The sequence below is a fragment of the Momordica charantia genome (assembly GCF_013281855.1).
Source record: "Momordica charantia cultivar OHB3-1 chromosome 11 unlocalized genomic scaffold, Mcharantia_2.0 BLBB01000011.1, whole genome shotgun sequence".
NCBI lineage: Eukaryota > Viridiplantae > Streptophyta > Magnoliopsida > Cucurbitales > Cucurbitaceae > Momordica > Momordica charantia.
The window spans coordinates 1,157,715-1,172,423 of record NW_028275159.1 but is presented as its reverse complement, the minus strand read 5'-3'; the positions used below and the strand labels follow the sequence as shown (position 1 = coordinate 1,172,423).

General features: G+C 30.3%; 2 protein-coding genes across 4 annotated transcripts; one reads left to right on the top strand and one right to left on the bottom strand.

Moving 5' to 3' along the window:
• The first annotated feature begins 5,029 nt into the window (after positions 1–5,029).
• On the top strand, positions 5,030–6,468 carry LOC111018241 (uncharacterized). The gene is made up of 4 exons (XM_022294289.2): positions 5,030–5,193; positions 5,291–5,412; positions 5,508–5,638; positions 6,091–6,468. The coding sequence occupies exons 1-4, from the start codon at positions 5,151–5,153 to the stop codon at positions 6,224–6,226; spliced, it is 432 nt and encodes a 143-aa protein (XP_022149981.1). The 5' UTR covers positions 5,030–5,150; the 3' UTR covers positions 6,227–6,468.
• A 1,132-nt stretch (positions 6,469–7,600) lies between these two features.
• LOC111004493 (uncharacterized) lies at positions 7,601–10,969 on the bottom strand. 3 transcript variants are annotated; one of them, XM_088119396.1, is made up of 4 exons: positions 10,567–10,969; positions 8,965–8,997; positions 8,551–8,815; positions 7,601–7,877 (listed from the first exon to the last, which is right to left on the bottom strand). In XM_088119396.1, the coding sequence occupies exons 1-3, from the start codon at positions 10,706–10,708 to the stop codon at positions 8,568–8,570; spliced, it is 423 nt and encodes a 140-aa protein (XP_087975522.1). In that variant the 5' UTR covers positions 10,709–10,969; the 3' UTR covers positions 7,601–7,877; positions 8,551–8,567. The 3 variants fall into 3 exon arrangements, 2 of the variants coding, with proteins under 2 accessions (XP_087975522.1, XP_022142779.1); XR_002602794.2 differs by lacking the exon at positions 7,601–7,877 and having other exon boundaries at positions 8,164–8,815; positions 10,623–10,969; XM_022287087.2 differs by lacking the exon at positions 7,601–7,877 and having other exon boundaries at positions 8,164–8,815.
• Positions 10,970–14,709: the final 3,740 nt, after the last annotated feature.

Below are 14,709 nucleotides of genomic sequence, written 5' to 3'. Positions count from 1 at the left end.
TATGACCTCTTAATAAATGACACACATTTATAAATTTGTATTTAACAAGTCTCCCTCGTATCAAACATATGTGATAAAAATATGAATTAAAAATAATATATAAGTAGGTTATCGAATAATTCTAACTTGAACGTAGTAGTAATAGCGGACAATAATTGAGTAATTGGTGTGACTAAGTAGGGCAAATCAAAGGGATAAGTGAGGAGATGAGGGAAAAAGAGAGTAGAAGAAGCTAAGAAAAAGAAGCCATATTTGTGGTGGAGGGTTTGGTGGATGTCTGTATGGGTTTTAACAAAGAAAAGTAAAACCAAACATATAATTCCAACAGAAAACAAGAAGAGAAGTAGGGAAGGATATATATTTGAAATTTGAATAGAAATGGGATATGGGGGTCCCTAAATCTTATTCTCATTTCAAACATTGTACTGATTTGTTCACAAATTTCATAGTATATTTCTACCTTTCTTAAAAATTATATTTGAAATTGATTTCAAAATCAAAAATAAGTTTTTAAAGCTACTTTTTTTTTTCTAGTTTTCAGAATTTTGCTGAGATTATTAGAATATTTTTGAAAAGTAGACCGTGAAATAAATAAATATATATTGATGGAAGTAGTCTCTCCAAATTTAATTTTTTAAAACATAATGAATATCAAGCGATACCTTAGGTGTCGTTTAATAACAATTTTCGTTTTTCGTTTTTTATTTTTAAAGCTACGTTATATAGTTGTTTTAAATATTTTTAAAATCTAGGTCAAATTTAATAATGAAAAGGGTAGTTTTAGAAAAGAGAAAAAAACTTGTTTTTTGTTTTTTAAATTTAGCGAATAATTTAAATATGTTTTTAAGAGAGATGAAATTTATTAATGAAATGGTAAAAAACAAGCATAATTTTTTAAAACATAAAACTAAATAGTTAACAAATAGTAATGTTATAATTTGTTGTTTTTGTTTATCCCTTTTTAATAAAGAAAAATAGGATTACATACTCCACCCTTCATGAATTTAAAAATGATAAAACAATATTTTATTTATGTTTTGGAATAAATTGGAAACAGAAACAAGAAAAAAAAATCAAAATTTTGAAAATCTTTAAAAAATAAGTGAGTAAAAAAACATAAGTAATCGTGGAATACTTATTTTTCTTAAAAAAATTAGAAACTATAAGTAAAAAATTTAATAGATGTTTAATTTTAAATTTTTTAATCTTCTCCACGTGGAGGAGAGAGGCATTGGTTGGAAGTCGGAAGTCGCCAACGCCAACCCATAATCTGCCGCAACATGGATCCAAACCAAACCACCCACTTTCCCACTGTCTTTTACAGATTTGACCTCAATTTTTTTTTCGTTTCCCACCTTCCATTGGTATTTGCCAATTGGATAAGCTTTCCCACACCCTCTTTTTCAATTATATTCTCCCTCCTTTTTTCCGAGTCCATTTTAACTTGAAACTTTTAACGTAATCGAGTTAAATTTGGAATTTTAATTCTTCACACATCACATTTGTTCGTTGTACTTTGTTTGTTGTACTAGAAAAAGCAAGATATCATATACTTACTTTTTTTAGGTTGGAAGTTCAAAATTCATCCCACCATAATTAGAAGTGACTGCAAAGACCTCTTACCTTTTCACAAGAGATTCTATCCAAATTCAAAGGCCTGTTTTTTTACTATTCGAATTTCCTGTGTTGCTTATCCGTTTGATGGAAACTACTCGATCTTCTTCTATGGCCTTTATAACAGTTTAAGTTTCTAACGAAGTTTATTTTCAAACGAAAAAAATCATGGATGCCTAAATTTTTTTCATTAGATAGATAGAAATCAACACATACATGAACTAAATCTAGAATGAAGTAATTAGGCCTCCTATGGTCAAATCAATGATTGTCTATTTTATATAATCATTCATATGATTTGATTACATCAAGATTAGAAACTATAGTTGTCAAATATAATCCTACAAGGATTTTTTTTTTATTTAAACAAAATAAATACAACTAATGCCTTCTTATAGAAGCATGCCCCCACCATATTTAGAAGAGTGGCACTAGCACCATCTTCGAAATATACCATTTTTTCCTTTTAAAAAAATTCACAATAATTTAAATAGATTGAATCATGTCTTTATAATTTGATATAATTAACAAAGTAAAATATTCAATTATTGAGACTAACAATAATCAACCAATTAACATAAGGTAATATATACCACAATATAGATTTAAATAATAGTAATAAAAACTTAATCCTCTGATTTGGTCGTTACCATGGAGGTTAATTTAAACGAGAAGTATTAACAAAACAAGAAAAATCAGTAAACTAATATATAAAAAATTACTTCAAATCATGAAATAATAAAAGAATAATTATATACGTAATCTTAAATTTTAAGATGCGACTTCTTTTTTTCAGTAAGACATTTAAGCTAAGTTAAAATTAGATAATTATGAGAGTAAATAATGAAAACTGGCAAAAGCGCAAGGAATGGGAATTGGGCTATGCTGTCGGTCGGTACTTTTTATTTTTGTGACAGTTTTTGCCCAACCAGGCTCTCTTGCCCTTTTGCAAGCTTACATTTTCTTCCATGATTTGAATTGGGCCGGGCCCATCTTCTTTCACTTTCCTTGGCCCGCCCCCACTAGATTTCTTCCACCCTCTTTCTCTTGTCGTTGTTAACGGATTAGATCGCGAATCCAAACCTAATTATTCAATGTAATTGCCACGACACGACCTTACTCACTTAACCAATTGAAATACCTTTTTAAAGAAAATTTTGTAGATTTAAAACTAAACCAGTCACGTTAATCCAAACATAACTCAATGAATAAAATATCAATTATCTTTCTTATTCTTAAAGATTTGACTCCAACTATTCAATTATTGATCTAAAAGGGAAAAATACAATGGATAAATCACCAATAACTTATCGTAAAACTTATATGGTCGAGTCTCTACTATTGTTAGAATAGTATTATTCTAATATTTTTTAAATTCTTCTTTTTTTGTTTTTTGAAAAAATATTAGTACCGTTGTAGTAATTAGATTACTCTACCCCACTTGTTTTACTAAAAAAAATGATTCACTTCACATATTTTGAATTTATAATCAATCGTTTTGGGCATGTTTAGATTTTTAAGATCAAAAGGTATTTTTTGGTTCAAAATATATTTCTGAATCGTATTTAATGGTGACGTTTATATTATTTTGTTTCATGTCTATCATGTAATATTTATTTTTTTAGTTCAGCAACACGTAAGAATGTGGTTTAGACTTTTATATATATCTACTAAGTTATGTTTAAGTTGTGAATATTCAATTATATATTAATAAATATAATATTTGAGATGATAATAGATTATTGAATTGAAAATAATATTTTGAAATAAAAATGGCATGTTATAAATGATCGATTAATTAATGATTTGAAATATGTTAGTAAAAATATTGATGCGTTCATTTTTATAATCTTTTAAGTACTTCAATTTTAAAATTTTAAAAGGAAACGATATTTACTAATTTTTTTCACACTTTAAATTAGCAATTAATTATCGTATTTATAATTTTTTCATGGACACGCATGATGCTTGGAATGTTTATCATCATATGAAATAGAACGCATACGAATACTCTAATCAGAAAATCAATTGACACGTCATTTATCTCCCAAATAACACATCACGTTAATCAATTAATTTTTATCCAGATCTTGATTAATCAAAGTGACGTGGTACTTGATGGGGACTTTTTTTTTTTTTTGGAGAAAACTTGATGGAGACTCATTAATTAATTCACTACATAAATTTATAAAGATATTTCATAATATTAAATTTTTTTAGTACAACATGTCGAAGAGGGGATTCGAACTCACAACCTTTTAATTGAAGATATTTGTCAATTAACGTAGAACTATGCTTGCTTTGACCATAATATTTAAATTGATTCAACTTATGGATAACTAACTTAATCAATCAGCGATATGAAGATAATTCAAATGGATTAGACGTTAATACTATCTCAAAGATTGATGGGTCAACTCTCACCCTTGTAATTGTTTAACTAAAAAAATAATTAAGTTAGTCGATCAAATCTAAACATAGTTTAATCGGTCAAAATATTATTTATTTTCCTAAAATGTTGATGTTACTAATCTCTCCATCTCATTATTTGGACTAAGAAATTAATCAACCTAACTTTTTTTTAGTATAACGAATCAAATAATCAACATTAACATAGTTAAGTGGTAAATAACATATGTTCATTCTTTTGAGATCGGAGGTGATGTAATAAAAAAGAAAAAAGTTTGCATGAGATAAAATTATATTAAAGTCGCTCGAGGATCAGGTAGCTACAGAGATAAGAGATAATGAAGTGAAAAATATAATACGGTTTACTCGAATTAATTACTTTGAGTAATATTAACTAACAAAAATTGGATATCAAAAAGAAATTAATAAAAATTTATTAAATTTGCAGTTTATTTTTAATTAAAATAAATATAGAACTAAACGAAGATTTGGGCTGAATTAACTGCCTAACCACACAATGGGCTCGGGCCAAATTTACCGGTCCAGAAGCCACCAAAATGACAGCAGGACAGTTTTCACCCAATATGGGTCCAAAACAATTTGTCGGCCCATTATAATTGGGCCGTTTAAACCACGGGCTTCAAAATCAAAACAAGACGCACCCCAACGAGGCAACGAATCAGCAAAACGTGTATTTAGATAAGGGTAAGACAGACGAAATAAAAATTCAAGTTTCTATTTCTTTTTATTTTATTTTATTTTAGTTTTCTTGTTACTTGCAAAGGAAAAAATAAAACACAATACCGGTCAAAATATCAGTACCAAAGTCTGTGGGCTCAAACAAAAAAACCACGATATTTAAAAAAAAAAAAAAAAGACATTATTAATGGAGCCTATCATTATCAATCAACAATTTCAACACCAAACCCTTTACCTCATTAAAATCAACAACAAAAAAATGAAAAATAATATATAGTTTTAGATAAGAACGGAGCCAAAAGATAAAGACGCCCACTTCAATTTGGTATTTATAAATATTTGTTTTCTCTTCGTACTAAGAAAACCATACAGTTTCATTTCATCAGATCATCGGAGTTTGAAGAAAAAGTTTATTTTCAGAGATAATAATGGGTTCGTTAATGGCTGGTTGGGCGAGTGATCCGGAACAAGGTAACCCTTACTTTTTCTTTTATGCTATTTCAGTTTCGCCCCAAAATTCTACAGAAAATATTAAGTATTTTTATGTGATTTATTTATTTATTTTCAGTGAGTCACCGGAGGAATAAATCATTGACGAGGGAAGAGATTGAAGCGTTTTGGAAAACGAAGAAACAGTTGGAGGAAGAACATCTGAAAGCCATTTTAAGAGATCCATTGGAGAGCTCTGATGTCTCTGCTCCAAATCATCTCTTTTTTCTCTCTCTATATAATTATTTATATCTTTATTTCTTTCTTTAAGTTATTTTTGGGTGTGACTTTTGCAGGAAATTAAAAAGGTGGAATTTGGTGGAAATCTTCAGAGATCGAATTCTGTGCCTCCATTAAATACAAATAAGAGTTTCATGGCCATGGAATCTGAAGCTGACTTAGAGGAGAAGCCCAAGAAAAATGGCTGGTAACTTTAATTCTTCAACATAATTTACTTTTTTTTTTCTGTTATTACCATAATATAAATGGTCTAAAATGCTACTTATTTTCAAAATATTTATTTTAGCCATTTTTCAATTGGATCGTTTTGGTTATTTATTTTATCACAATTTTAACCTAATGTTATACTTAATATATTATAAAAATATAGTCAAGATTATATACTAAAAATTTTTAAATTTGTGTTAAAATTTTATACCTACGTCACATTTTTAGAGTTTAAAAGACCAAATCAAATGTTGTTTAAATAGTGAATTAAAATTAAAAATATAAGAATTAAAATCAACCAAAATAAATAGATTTAATGGTGTGTATTATATATATTTTTTAATAATAAGATGAAATATTGTTTTAACCATTTAAATAATTGTAGATGAGGATTTATGATAAATCTTGGGGTGTGACCGTTGTGGTCTGTAGGTGGAGAAGGAGCAACTGGGCATTTCTAAACGAACCGCCTGTGACAGAAGGATCTGGTAACAGGTACGTATCGCAGTTCCACGTGGCAAACGTGGCGGCTTCCAAATTCGGTCGCGGTGGAGTCAGTGCTGCTTGAGAAACCCGAAATCTGGCTGCGTCGGTGTGTGCGTGCAATAGGAATTAGGATAATGTGAATAAGCTATAAAAAGAAAAAGAAAAAGGATTGTAAATTAATTAGTTTTGGAGATCTTCTGAAGTTTCAGTGAACAGTTTGATTAAACTTTTGTTGTTGTTGCTGTTTTTTTTTCCCCTTTTTGTAACTAATTTATGATCTATATTGTGGAAGGTCTGTGAAAATATATTTGGTTATTTTATCTATCACTGAGTTTTCATATTGAGAAAGATGAGTTATATTTTCTTTTTGTTTCGAGAATTGAAAATAATATATTAATGTAATAAAGTAGCATGTATTGAATTATATTTTTCAAATATTACTCATTATCATGTTTTATTAGCTTGATTACTCCATTTAAAATTTTATAGGAAGTTTCGAATTTAATATTCTTAATATTATTTATTCCTTTCCATACACAGGTTTGTTGTTTCATAATTTTGATTACAAAATTGTAACAGCTTTAAATGAACCAAGTAGTTTCATTATTTTTTTTCCTTCTCTTATCTAGAAATAAAACAAAATATCACGTCCATGGAATTTTAACTACAATCATCTGAAAATATAATTTGATATAATTATGGTAGCTATATATTATAATTGCATGAGTAAGTTGACTTTTAAGTCATTGTTTTATTTGATCAAATTTTATTTAGAATGGATACATCAATAATCAATTTGAGAAAATCTAAAAATTGACATCAAAACCAACTTTAATGTATATATATGGAGGCAGACTTAGACAATTGGGAATTATTTAATTAACGCTCAATAGAACCACGACAAATTTATAAGTCAAGACCATGCACATCCGGAAAGATCTAATTTGAAGAATTCTCAAATTCATGTCGTTTAATATTATTTTTATTTTTATATCATTTAATATTCTTATTAAAGTGTAATGATAGGGGTAACAACCATCATAGAAATGGCCAAACATCTTTTTTGAAGAATCGCCAAGTAAAAATACAAACATGGGTACTAAATTATCCTCTCGTGATTTTAAAATGAATAATTATTTTTTCTTTTTTTATTAGTAAATCCTACCTATGTTTTTTCCTATCAATTTTATAGAATAATTTAAATATTTTAAAAATATTATCTATATTTTTTAATTCAAATATTTTCCCAACAAATTTGCAGGAGAATTATAATAACAAAACTAAGGAAAAGAAATCTTCACTAAATCAAAATCTAAAACAAAATTTAAACAATAAAACCATTATTGAAAATGGTACTAAAAAGTCTCACTAAGTTAAGCTTAGGTTGGAAAAAAAAATCTCAAAGAATATATAATAAATATTAATAAACAAAATATAATTAAAAATAGAAATACTAGGATCATGACTAACACAGTAAGGGACGGTACACAAATAATGTGAACAAAAAATAGGTGTATTTTTATAAATAATTAATACTAAAATATAGGTACACGATATTTATGCAGTATATACCCGTCTCTTCTCTCTCCTCTCCTTTACCCTCTGTCACCCGCTGCCCTTGCTTAATTTCTATCTCCATTGTGATACCTTTAATCTCTTTCTTTCTTTCCCTCTCCGATCATCTCTCTCCAATCATCTCTCTCGGTGTGCTATCTCCTTACATTTAGCGAGTTCTATCTCCACATATATATCAAAGTAAGTTTATAACAATAGTAGTTGGGAAAAAGACTAAAATGGAGATTTTTTTTTTTTAATATTCGTGAGTGTCCGTGTCAGCTTACCCGCACCTAGAATAATCTCACAGAACAACCGCCTAACCCTACCAACATTTGGTGTCGGGAAACACATAGGAATTACACTAATTCCTAAGGTAGGTGGTCATCCTGGGATTTGAACTCATTTCCTCCTAATTAACCCTAGTCTCTTTGGACCAATAAACAATCCATAATGGTTAAAATAGAGAAAAACTATTAGAAAAATAAAATCATTTTTTAAAATCGGATGACAAAGATGGACACCGACTATAAATCCTTTAAATAGCATACATTATATAAATTGTTGTGGGCCAAGCAAATACGACATGGCCATGCCGATAATCTGGTGGTGGTATGCAATAATATAAGAGATGGTGCGCACTTGCGTCATGAAAGTGACAGGGTAAGGCCTCTCCTCCATATTTCCCGAAAAATATCAATGGTTGGGCCATTATCGGTGATGAGCATGGCGAAATTCAAACGCCCAGTAGGATTGCAACCACCCCAGACGTTATAAAAATATGGAAGAGACAACTAACATAAATTTTGTCAATTTTGTATTCATATTTTAAAATCTTAATTTCGTCCATACCTGAAATTGCTCTCTCCTCATACTTCGAAAAGCATTTGGACCACTGTCTCTTTGTACATGACGTCTTGCTTGCTATTGTAATTTTGTTTCTCTCCTCCCTTTTCAGGAACTTCAACAGAGATTTCCAATGTCGGCGCCGGCGCCGGCGCCTGAGCGGCTACTGTTGCCACTGCTTGCATTTTAACCAAAGCCATAAGCGTTTGCATGGAATCTTCTACTGAGCGACCCATCATTTTTCTGGTCTTGATTTTCGCACTTTTCTGACCTGCCAAACGTAACATGAACACAAAGTCATGAATCTTGTCTGATTAAAGAGAATTAAAAGAAGATCAAATTTGAAACCAAAGGCGGAAGCGAGAAGAAGAAAAAAAATCACTTCAGTTTCATTACATAGGCCAGAAGCTGATTTCTTACCGGTTGAATCAGCAGAGGCAAGCCTTGAGTTCTCTGAAAGGAAAATTAGAGTGGGGGTGATGACCGTGAGGATGGCCCAGAAGAAGAATATCAAAACGTAAGTTCTAGCAGTCATTTTGGCAGAAACAAAAAGGACATGCAACTGCGAACTAAGAGATTGGGGAAAGGCTGAAAGATTACAAAAACACTGAACACTTGGATAAGAAATTGCTAACTCACTCAAATGCATTTTATTTTCCTAGTCACTTTCTTTTGGCATGAAAGTAAAAAATACTTGAGAACTCAAGTAGTGGTTTCTCTCTGTTAGGTTGTTGAAGGGTTGTTACAGCAGTTGGGATTTTGATGACACATCCATCAGTCTGCCATCTAATTCTGGGGTCAGCCAGGAGATGAGATTTTATTTGGAAATTGAATTGCTGTTATCTTCAATAATGACGGTTTACTTCTAAATTACTCAAAGTCGTTGCAACCCAACAGCCTAACCTAGATTGTTCCAATAACCCAATAGTTAGTTAGCTTTAGCTTTGTTAAGACTTGAGACAATAGATTCCTTCTACATCTCCATGGTGACATTTTGATTCTTCATCTTTTGAGTTTATGCTCGGTTAATTCTAGTTTTGAGCGAAATCTAAAACCTCATTGAAGAGTCTTGGGAATCGGCCAGGAGTTCACAAACTTTGGAACCTCCACACTCCAAGTTTATTTGCAGCTTGTGATCAAGTCTCCCTGTTATGGGTGCAGAAATCAGCCACCACAAACCAACAAGAAACTCTCATGGAGTCTGGGGAATGTGAAGATAACTTTTTTGTCAGCTATAAGCTGGTGCACTGATTAGATATATCATAATCTATCAACCTAAGCTATTTTATTTATTGATATAATAATTGAACCTTCAATCAGAGCTAGATAGTAGCAGTTCTAATATTGGTCTTTGTGAATTAAATTAATATTCAAATCCATGCATAAAGGAGATGGTAGAGATATTGAAGCGGATCAATATATTCTAATTTATCAACTTAAAGTTTTTAGTCTAGTGATGATTGAACAGGCCAAACTTTGGCTATAACCATGAGCAAAGTACCAAGGAATTAGAGACATTCCAAAGGCAAGGTGATGATGAAGGGGCATAAAATGATAGCTGATAATTTGGAACCAACCTACAGGCCAACTGTGTCATTAAGAACATTAATATTGCTAGAAGCCTGAAACTGTAACTGAAGTCAATAAAGTGAAATTCCTTGAGCTTTGATCATTTTGAACTTTCAAAAAATAGTTAGGTCTTCTTGATTACGCCAAAAATCAGAGTAATTCTTTAGGTTGTCACTTGTGTATGATGTAGTGAGGAGAGTGTGAATTCGTGTAATGTGTTGTTTAGGTGCGAGAGAAAGATGGATCTTCAGAGTAAACAGAAAATAACAATCAAAATATGAACAGAAGAAGAATCGAAAGCATAGGTAAAAACAATTACAATAATATATAAGAAGAAATAGTAACAATTCCAATTCACATTACACAAGTGGCTAAAGCCATAGCTTCAGAGTCTTATTCCCACGACTTAAAACGAATTCCTATCACCAGAAAGAATAAGCCGAAAGAAATTACCGCAGCTTGAATTTAAATACCGACGAGAGATTCGGCATTGATACGAAGTTACGAACCTACGCCTTGTCGACGAGTTGGACGGCGACTCGCAGGAGCCGTTCTTTCTGAACCACAGTTTCATCGCCTCCATAGCGCAATCCATTTGGAAAAGATACCCTACCGGACTCCACGCCGTGATGTCGATAAAGATTTCTGAACATTCTTTCAACGACGGTATTGTGATCGAAAATCACAAAGAAGAACAATGGCTATCCAAATTCCAGCGTTCTTTCGAATTCTTTCATCTGGAATAGATAAAATAGGGAAGTGGAAACCAAAGGGAGCTTTTCCGATGATTCTCTCCTCCTCCGAGATTCTACAGTGTTGCAGAACGAACAATGCAAATGCGAACTTTATTTTTCATTTTTCTTTTTTAAAAAGCACTGTAAAAATGTAAAATCCAGAAAGCCCATCCAACATGCGGCCCAGTCTTGGGCTCGGCCCTAAACATTGAGCTGCAAGGCCCATACCGTTACAAGAACAAAAAACAATAGCTGCGCTTTTCATGGGGGCACAATTCTATAATAATAAACATAAAATAATAAATTAACACTTTTACCTTTTATTCCACAAATTGTTAATAAGGCTCCCATGAATACATCCAGGGTCCACCATTAACAAATAATGATATAATAACAACAATGTGCTCTGTCGTACATTTGAATCCATATTCCACATAAATTTTTTTTTAAAAGAAACTCAAAACTATTTAGATTCTAATTCCAATTCAATTTCTGAACAACAACAATAATAATAGTAAAAATGATGATCCAAGATTTTAAGATCTTGAGATGAAAATCCGTGTCTCGCTTAAAGGAGGCACATAATTGAAATTGGGTACTGAAATCCCAGTGAAAGTGTTTGATCCATATCTACAACATGAGTGCAAAATGATGGCCAAATAAACAAATCACCATCATACTCATACCTTTAAAAAAAAAAAAAGATGTAAGAAAATAAAGTAAATTTTGCGAGGAAATTAAAGAAACAAAGAGAAGAGTGTATGGGGGTGGGGATGGGGATGGTCAAAGAAGCTGAAATGACGATGATGATTAAGGAAATGGGTTAGAAAAAGGCAGCGTCAAAAGGAGAGGAAATGTGGGACAAAATCTGATTCAGCCATGCCCACCACCGCCATTGCTTTATTAATGCTTTAATTTTACATAGCCCCATCGTCATGATTCATAGCTTATTTTAATAGCCATTCTGAGGTCAAAGGCTTTCGCCGGACCCCATGCTCCTACCCCTAGGCCCTGTTCCCTACCAAAATTACTTTATCAAACACGTTGCTCCCTGACTTGTCTAAGACTAGATTTTTTTAGTACGCCGAGTTTAAAAAAATGAATGTATGCAAATTACTGTTCATATTGGTATATGAAATGAATGTTAATCTTTTTATCTCAATATTTTTTTTCTTCCTACTTAAAAAATATATTGTGACAAAGAGTAACTTTTATCTATTTGAGTTAATGGATGGATTGTGATCTTTTTAACTTTCAATTTAAGCGATTTGAATTTTAAATTTGAATAAGTCGTAATTACTCAGTATTAATTCTTTCGATTATATTTAGGGGAATAATGTATAAAGGACTTTCAATTTAAGCGATTTGAATTTTAAATTTGAATAAGTCGTAATTACTCAGTATTAATTCTTTCGAATATATTTAGGGGAATAATGTATAAAGGATTTGTTGTACTTCGCAGAGTAAGTATAAAATACTTAAAGATTTTACATAGTTTTTTTTTTAATAGTTTGTCTTTCTTAATTTTTTCTCCCTTTTTAGTCCAAGCCTTCTTTATTCGTTTCATTTGGTGGGTAATGAAAATTTAAACTTAAAAATTTGAAGTTATGTATTTTAAGTTTAAATATTGTTCTTGGTATTCGACTTTTACTATTTGTTTTGGTTGGGTTCTTAAATTTTTATTATTTTGTTCATATAGTTTTTTTCATTTTTTATTTTTTCCCTTTATCTTTGAATATAATATATACTCGGTTCCACCACCTATAGAGAGAGCCAAGTCTTGTATTTATTTATTGTTGATTTGAATGATGACGAGGCAAAAAGTTAGTCATGATTGGACCAGTGGATCATTGACAACTATTTTGAACAGGCCCAGTGGGCCCATTTTTTCTTGTTCCCGAGTGCCCAATTATTCCAACGGTTCCACCGATAGGTCAAATTCTCAATCGATCTCGGGCATTTTAGAGAGACATTCATGTATTTGATGATATATAGAAATTGGATTGATCAATGTCGCAATGAATTTAATCTCTATAGTTTTTTAAAATTTAAAGGATCATTTTTATAGTTTCGACGTAGTTTTAACTTGATTCTCAGAATTTTAAAAGTTTTAATTTTTTTCAGTTTAGACATAGTTTTAACTTGATTCTTAAAATTTTTAAAATCTTAATTTGTTTCTTATAATTTTAGGAGTTTTAATTTGATCCCTATCATTTGAATTTATTGGTAGGTTTCTATCATTTTAATTTATTTCTAATTTAATTATGTAGTTTTAAATGCTCCAATACAATTATTATAGTTTAGTTAAATGCTGCAAATATTGTTTACCAACTTATTTTTCTGTTTTTGGTAGGTTAATGTTTTCTACCTGACTGATTATATTAGTTTACTATATTTAGAGTTTAGAGTTTAATAAATAAAATAAATAGGTAAATTTTTTGCTTGGTAAAACACCATTTATGAAAAATTTTGTGATATTTAACCAAATCAAAGGGACGGAATTGAAAGTACCACTCAGACTATAGATTTGATTAAAGCTTTTTAACTATAATGGTCCATCTAAAATTAAGTTTGACCCATAAATACTAAATTGAATCTCTTAAAAATATAGGGACTCAGAGATTATACTAGAATGCAAGGAAATAGATTTGGAATTTAACCCTCATTCAAATATGTTTAATCATAAACATGTTAAATCATTAATAAACTCAAAAGCTTAAGTGGATGGATTTTGGTAAATTTAATATATAACATTCTCTTTGGTGGGTTTGAAAATTTGCACAAAGTCCAACAAGTATAAATAACACACGATTTTCTTCTCTGATTCATCTTGAACATATTAAATTACTAACGAACTACAAGTTTAAGTGGATGGATTAGGCTAAACTTAATTATTTATAATATATTTGACCTTTAAATTTTGTGAAATTTTTAAATTGATTTGCTTCTCCAAAAAACCGTATATTCGAAAATAAAATGTCATTATATAATTAAAAAAATTTTAAAAAGTTGTGAATGGTGGGATCGTTGGGGTAATTATTTCCATTTCCTGTCGTTGTGCCATGTGCAGATACAGAAATTAATAGCAAAATCCATTTCCAACATGCTGATTCGTACGCCAAATTAATTTGAGGGGCCAATTCCATTAATGTTTCAATTTTAAATGCGTCTGTTTTGCAAAATATATATATATATATATTCTATATCCTTTCTAAATACTAGCAATATTTCAAAGGAATACTTTTGCAAACTGGTTTCTAGCGGAAGTTAGTAAGCGAAACAATGAAAGATTCTTGGCCATCATGGAATGGAATTATCAATTAATTGCCAAACTAGAAGCCCTTTCCCTTATTTTATTGGCCTTATAATAATTAATAAGTGTATTCCTCCTCATGATATGATATTTAATAACTTGGAAAAATTAGATCGTGAATTATGTAATTATTATAATTTATGTAATCAACTTGATAAATGTTAGATATTTATAAATAAATTAAATTTATCTCATCCACCAGAGATATATGCCAATTACTGTTGAATTATGCTCACTTTGACAATTACTATATAACTTGTAAGTGTAATTGAGGTTGAAATGTTGTGTGAGTAAGAAAGAAATTCAACGATTAAGACATCTTGCTCATTTTTTAGAGGTCGGAGGTTGAATCTTCCGTTCCGATATTTGTTATACTAAAAAAAACTTAATGTTAAATTATTTTTTTTAAGAAAATACATGAGAACAATTAATATAAAAACCAACGACTTCATTTAATTTTTTTTCAAAATTTACTCATTAATGTTTCTAGACAAAAAATAGGAAGTCTTAAATTTAGTGTATATATATTTTTCCAAAAGTAAGCATAAT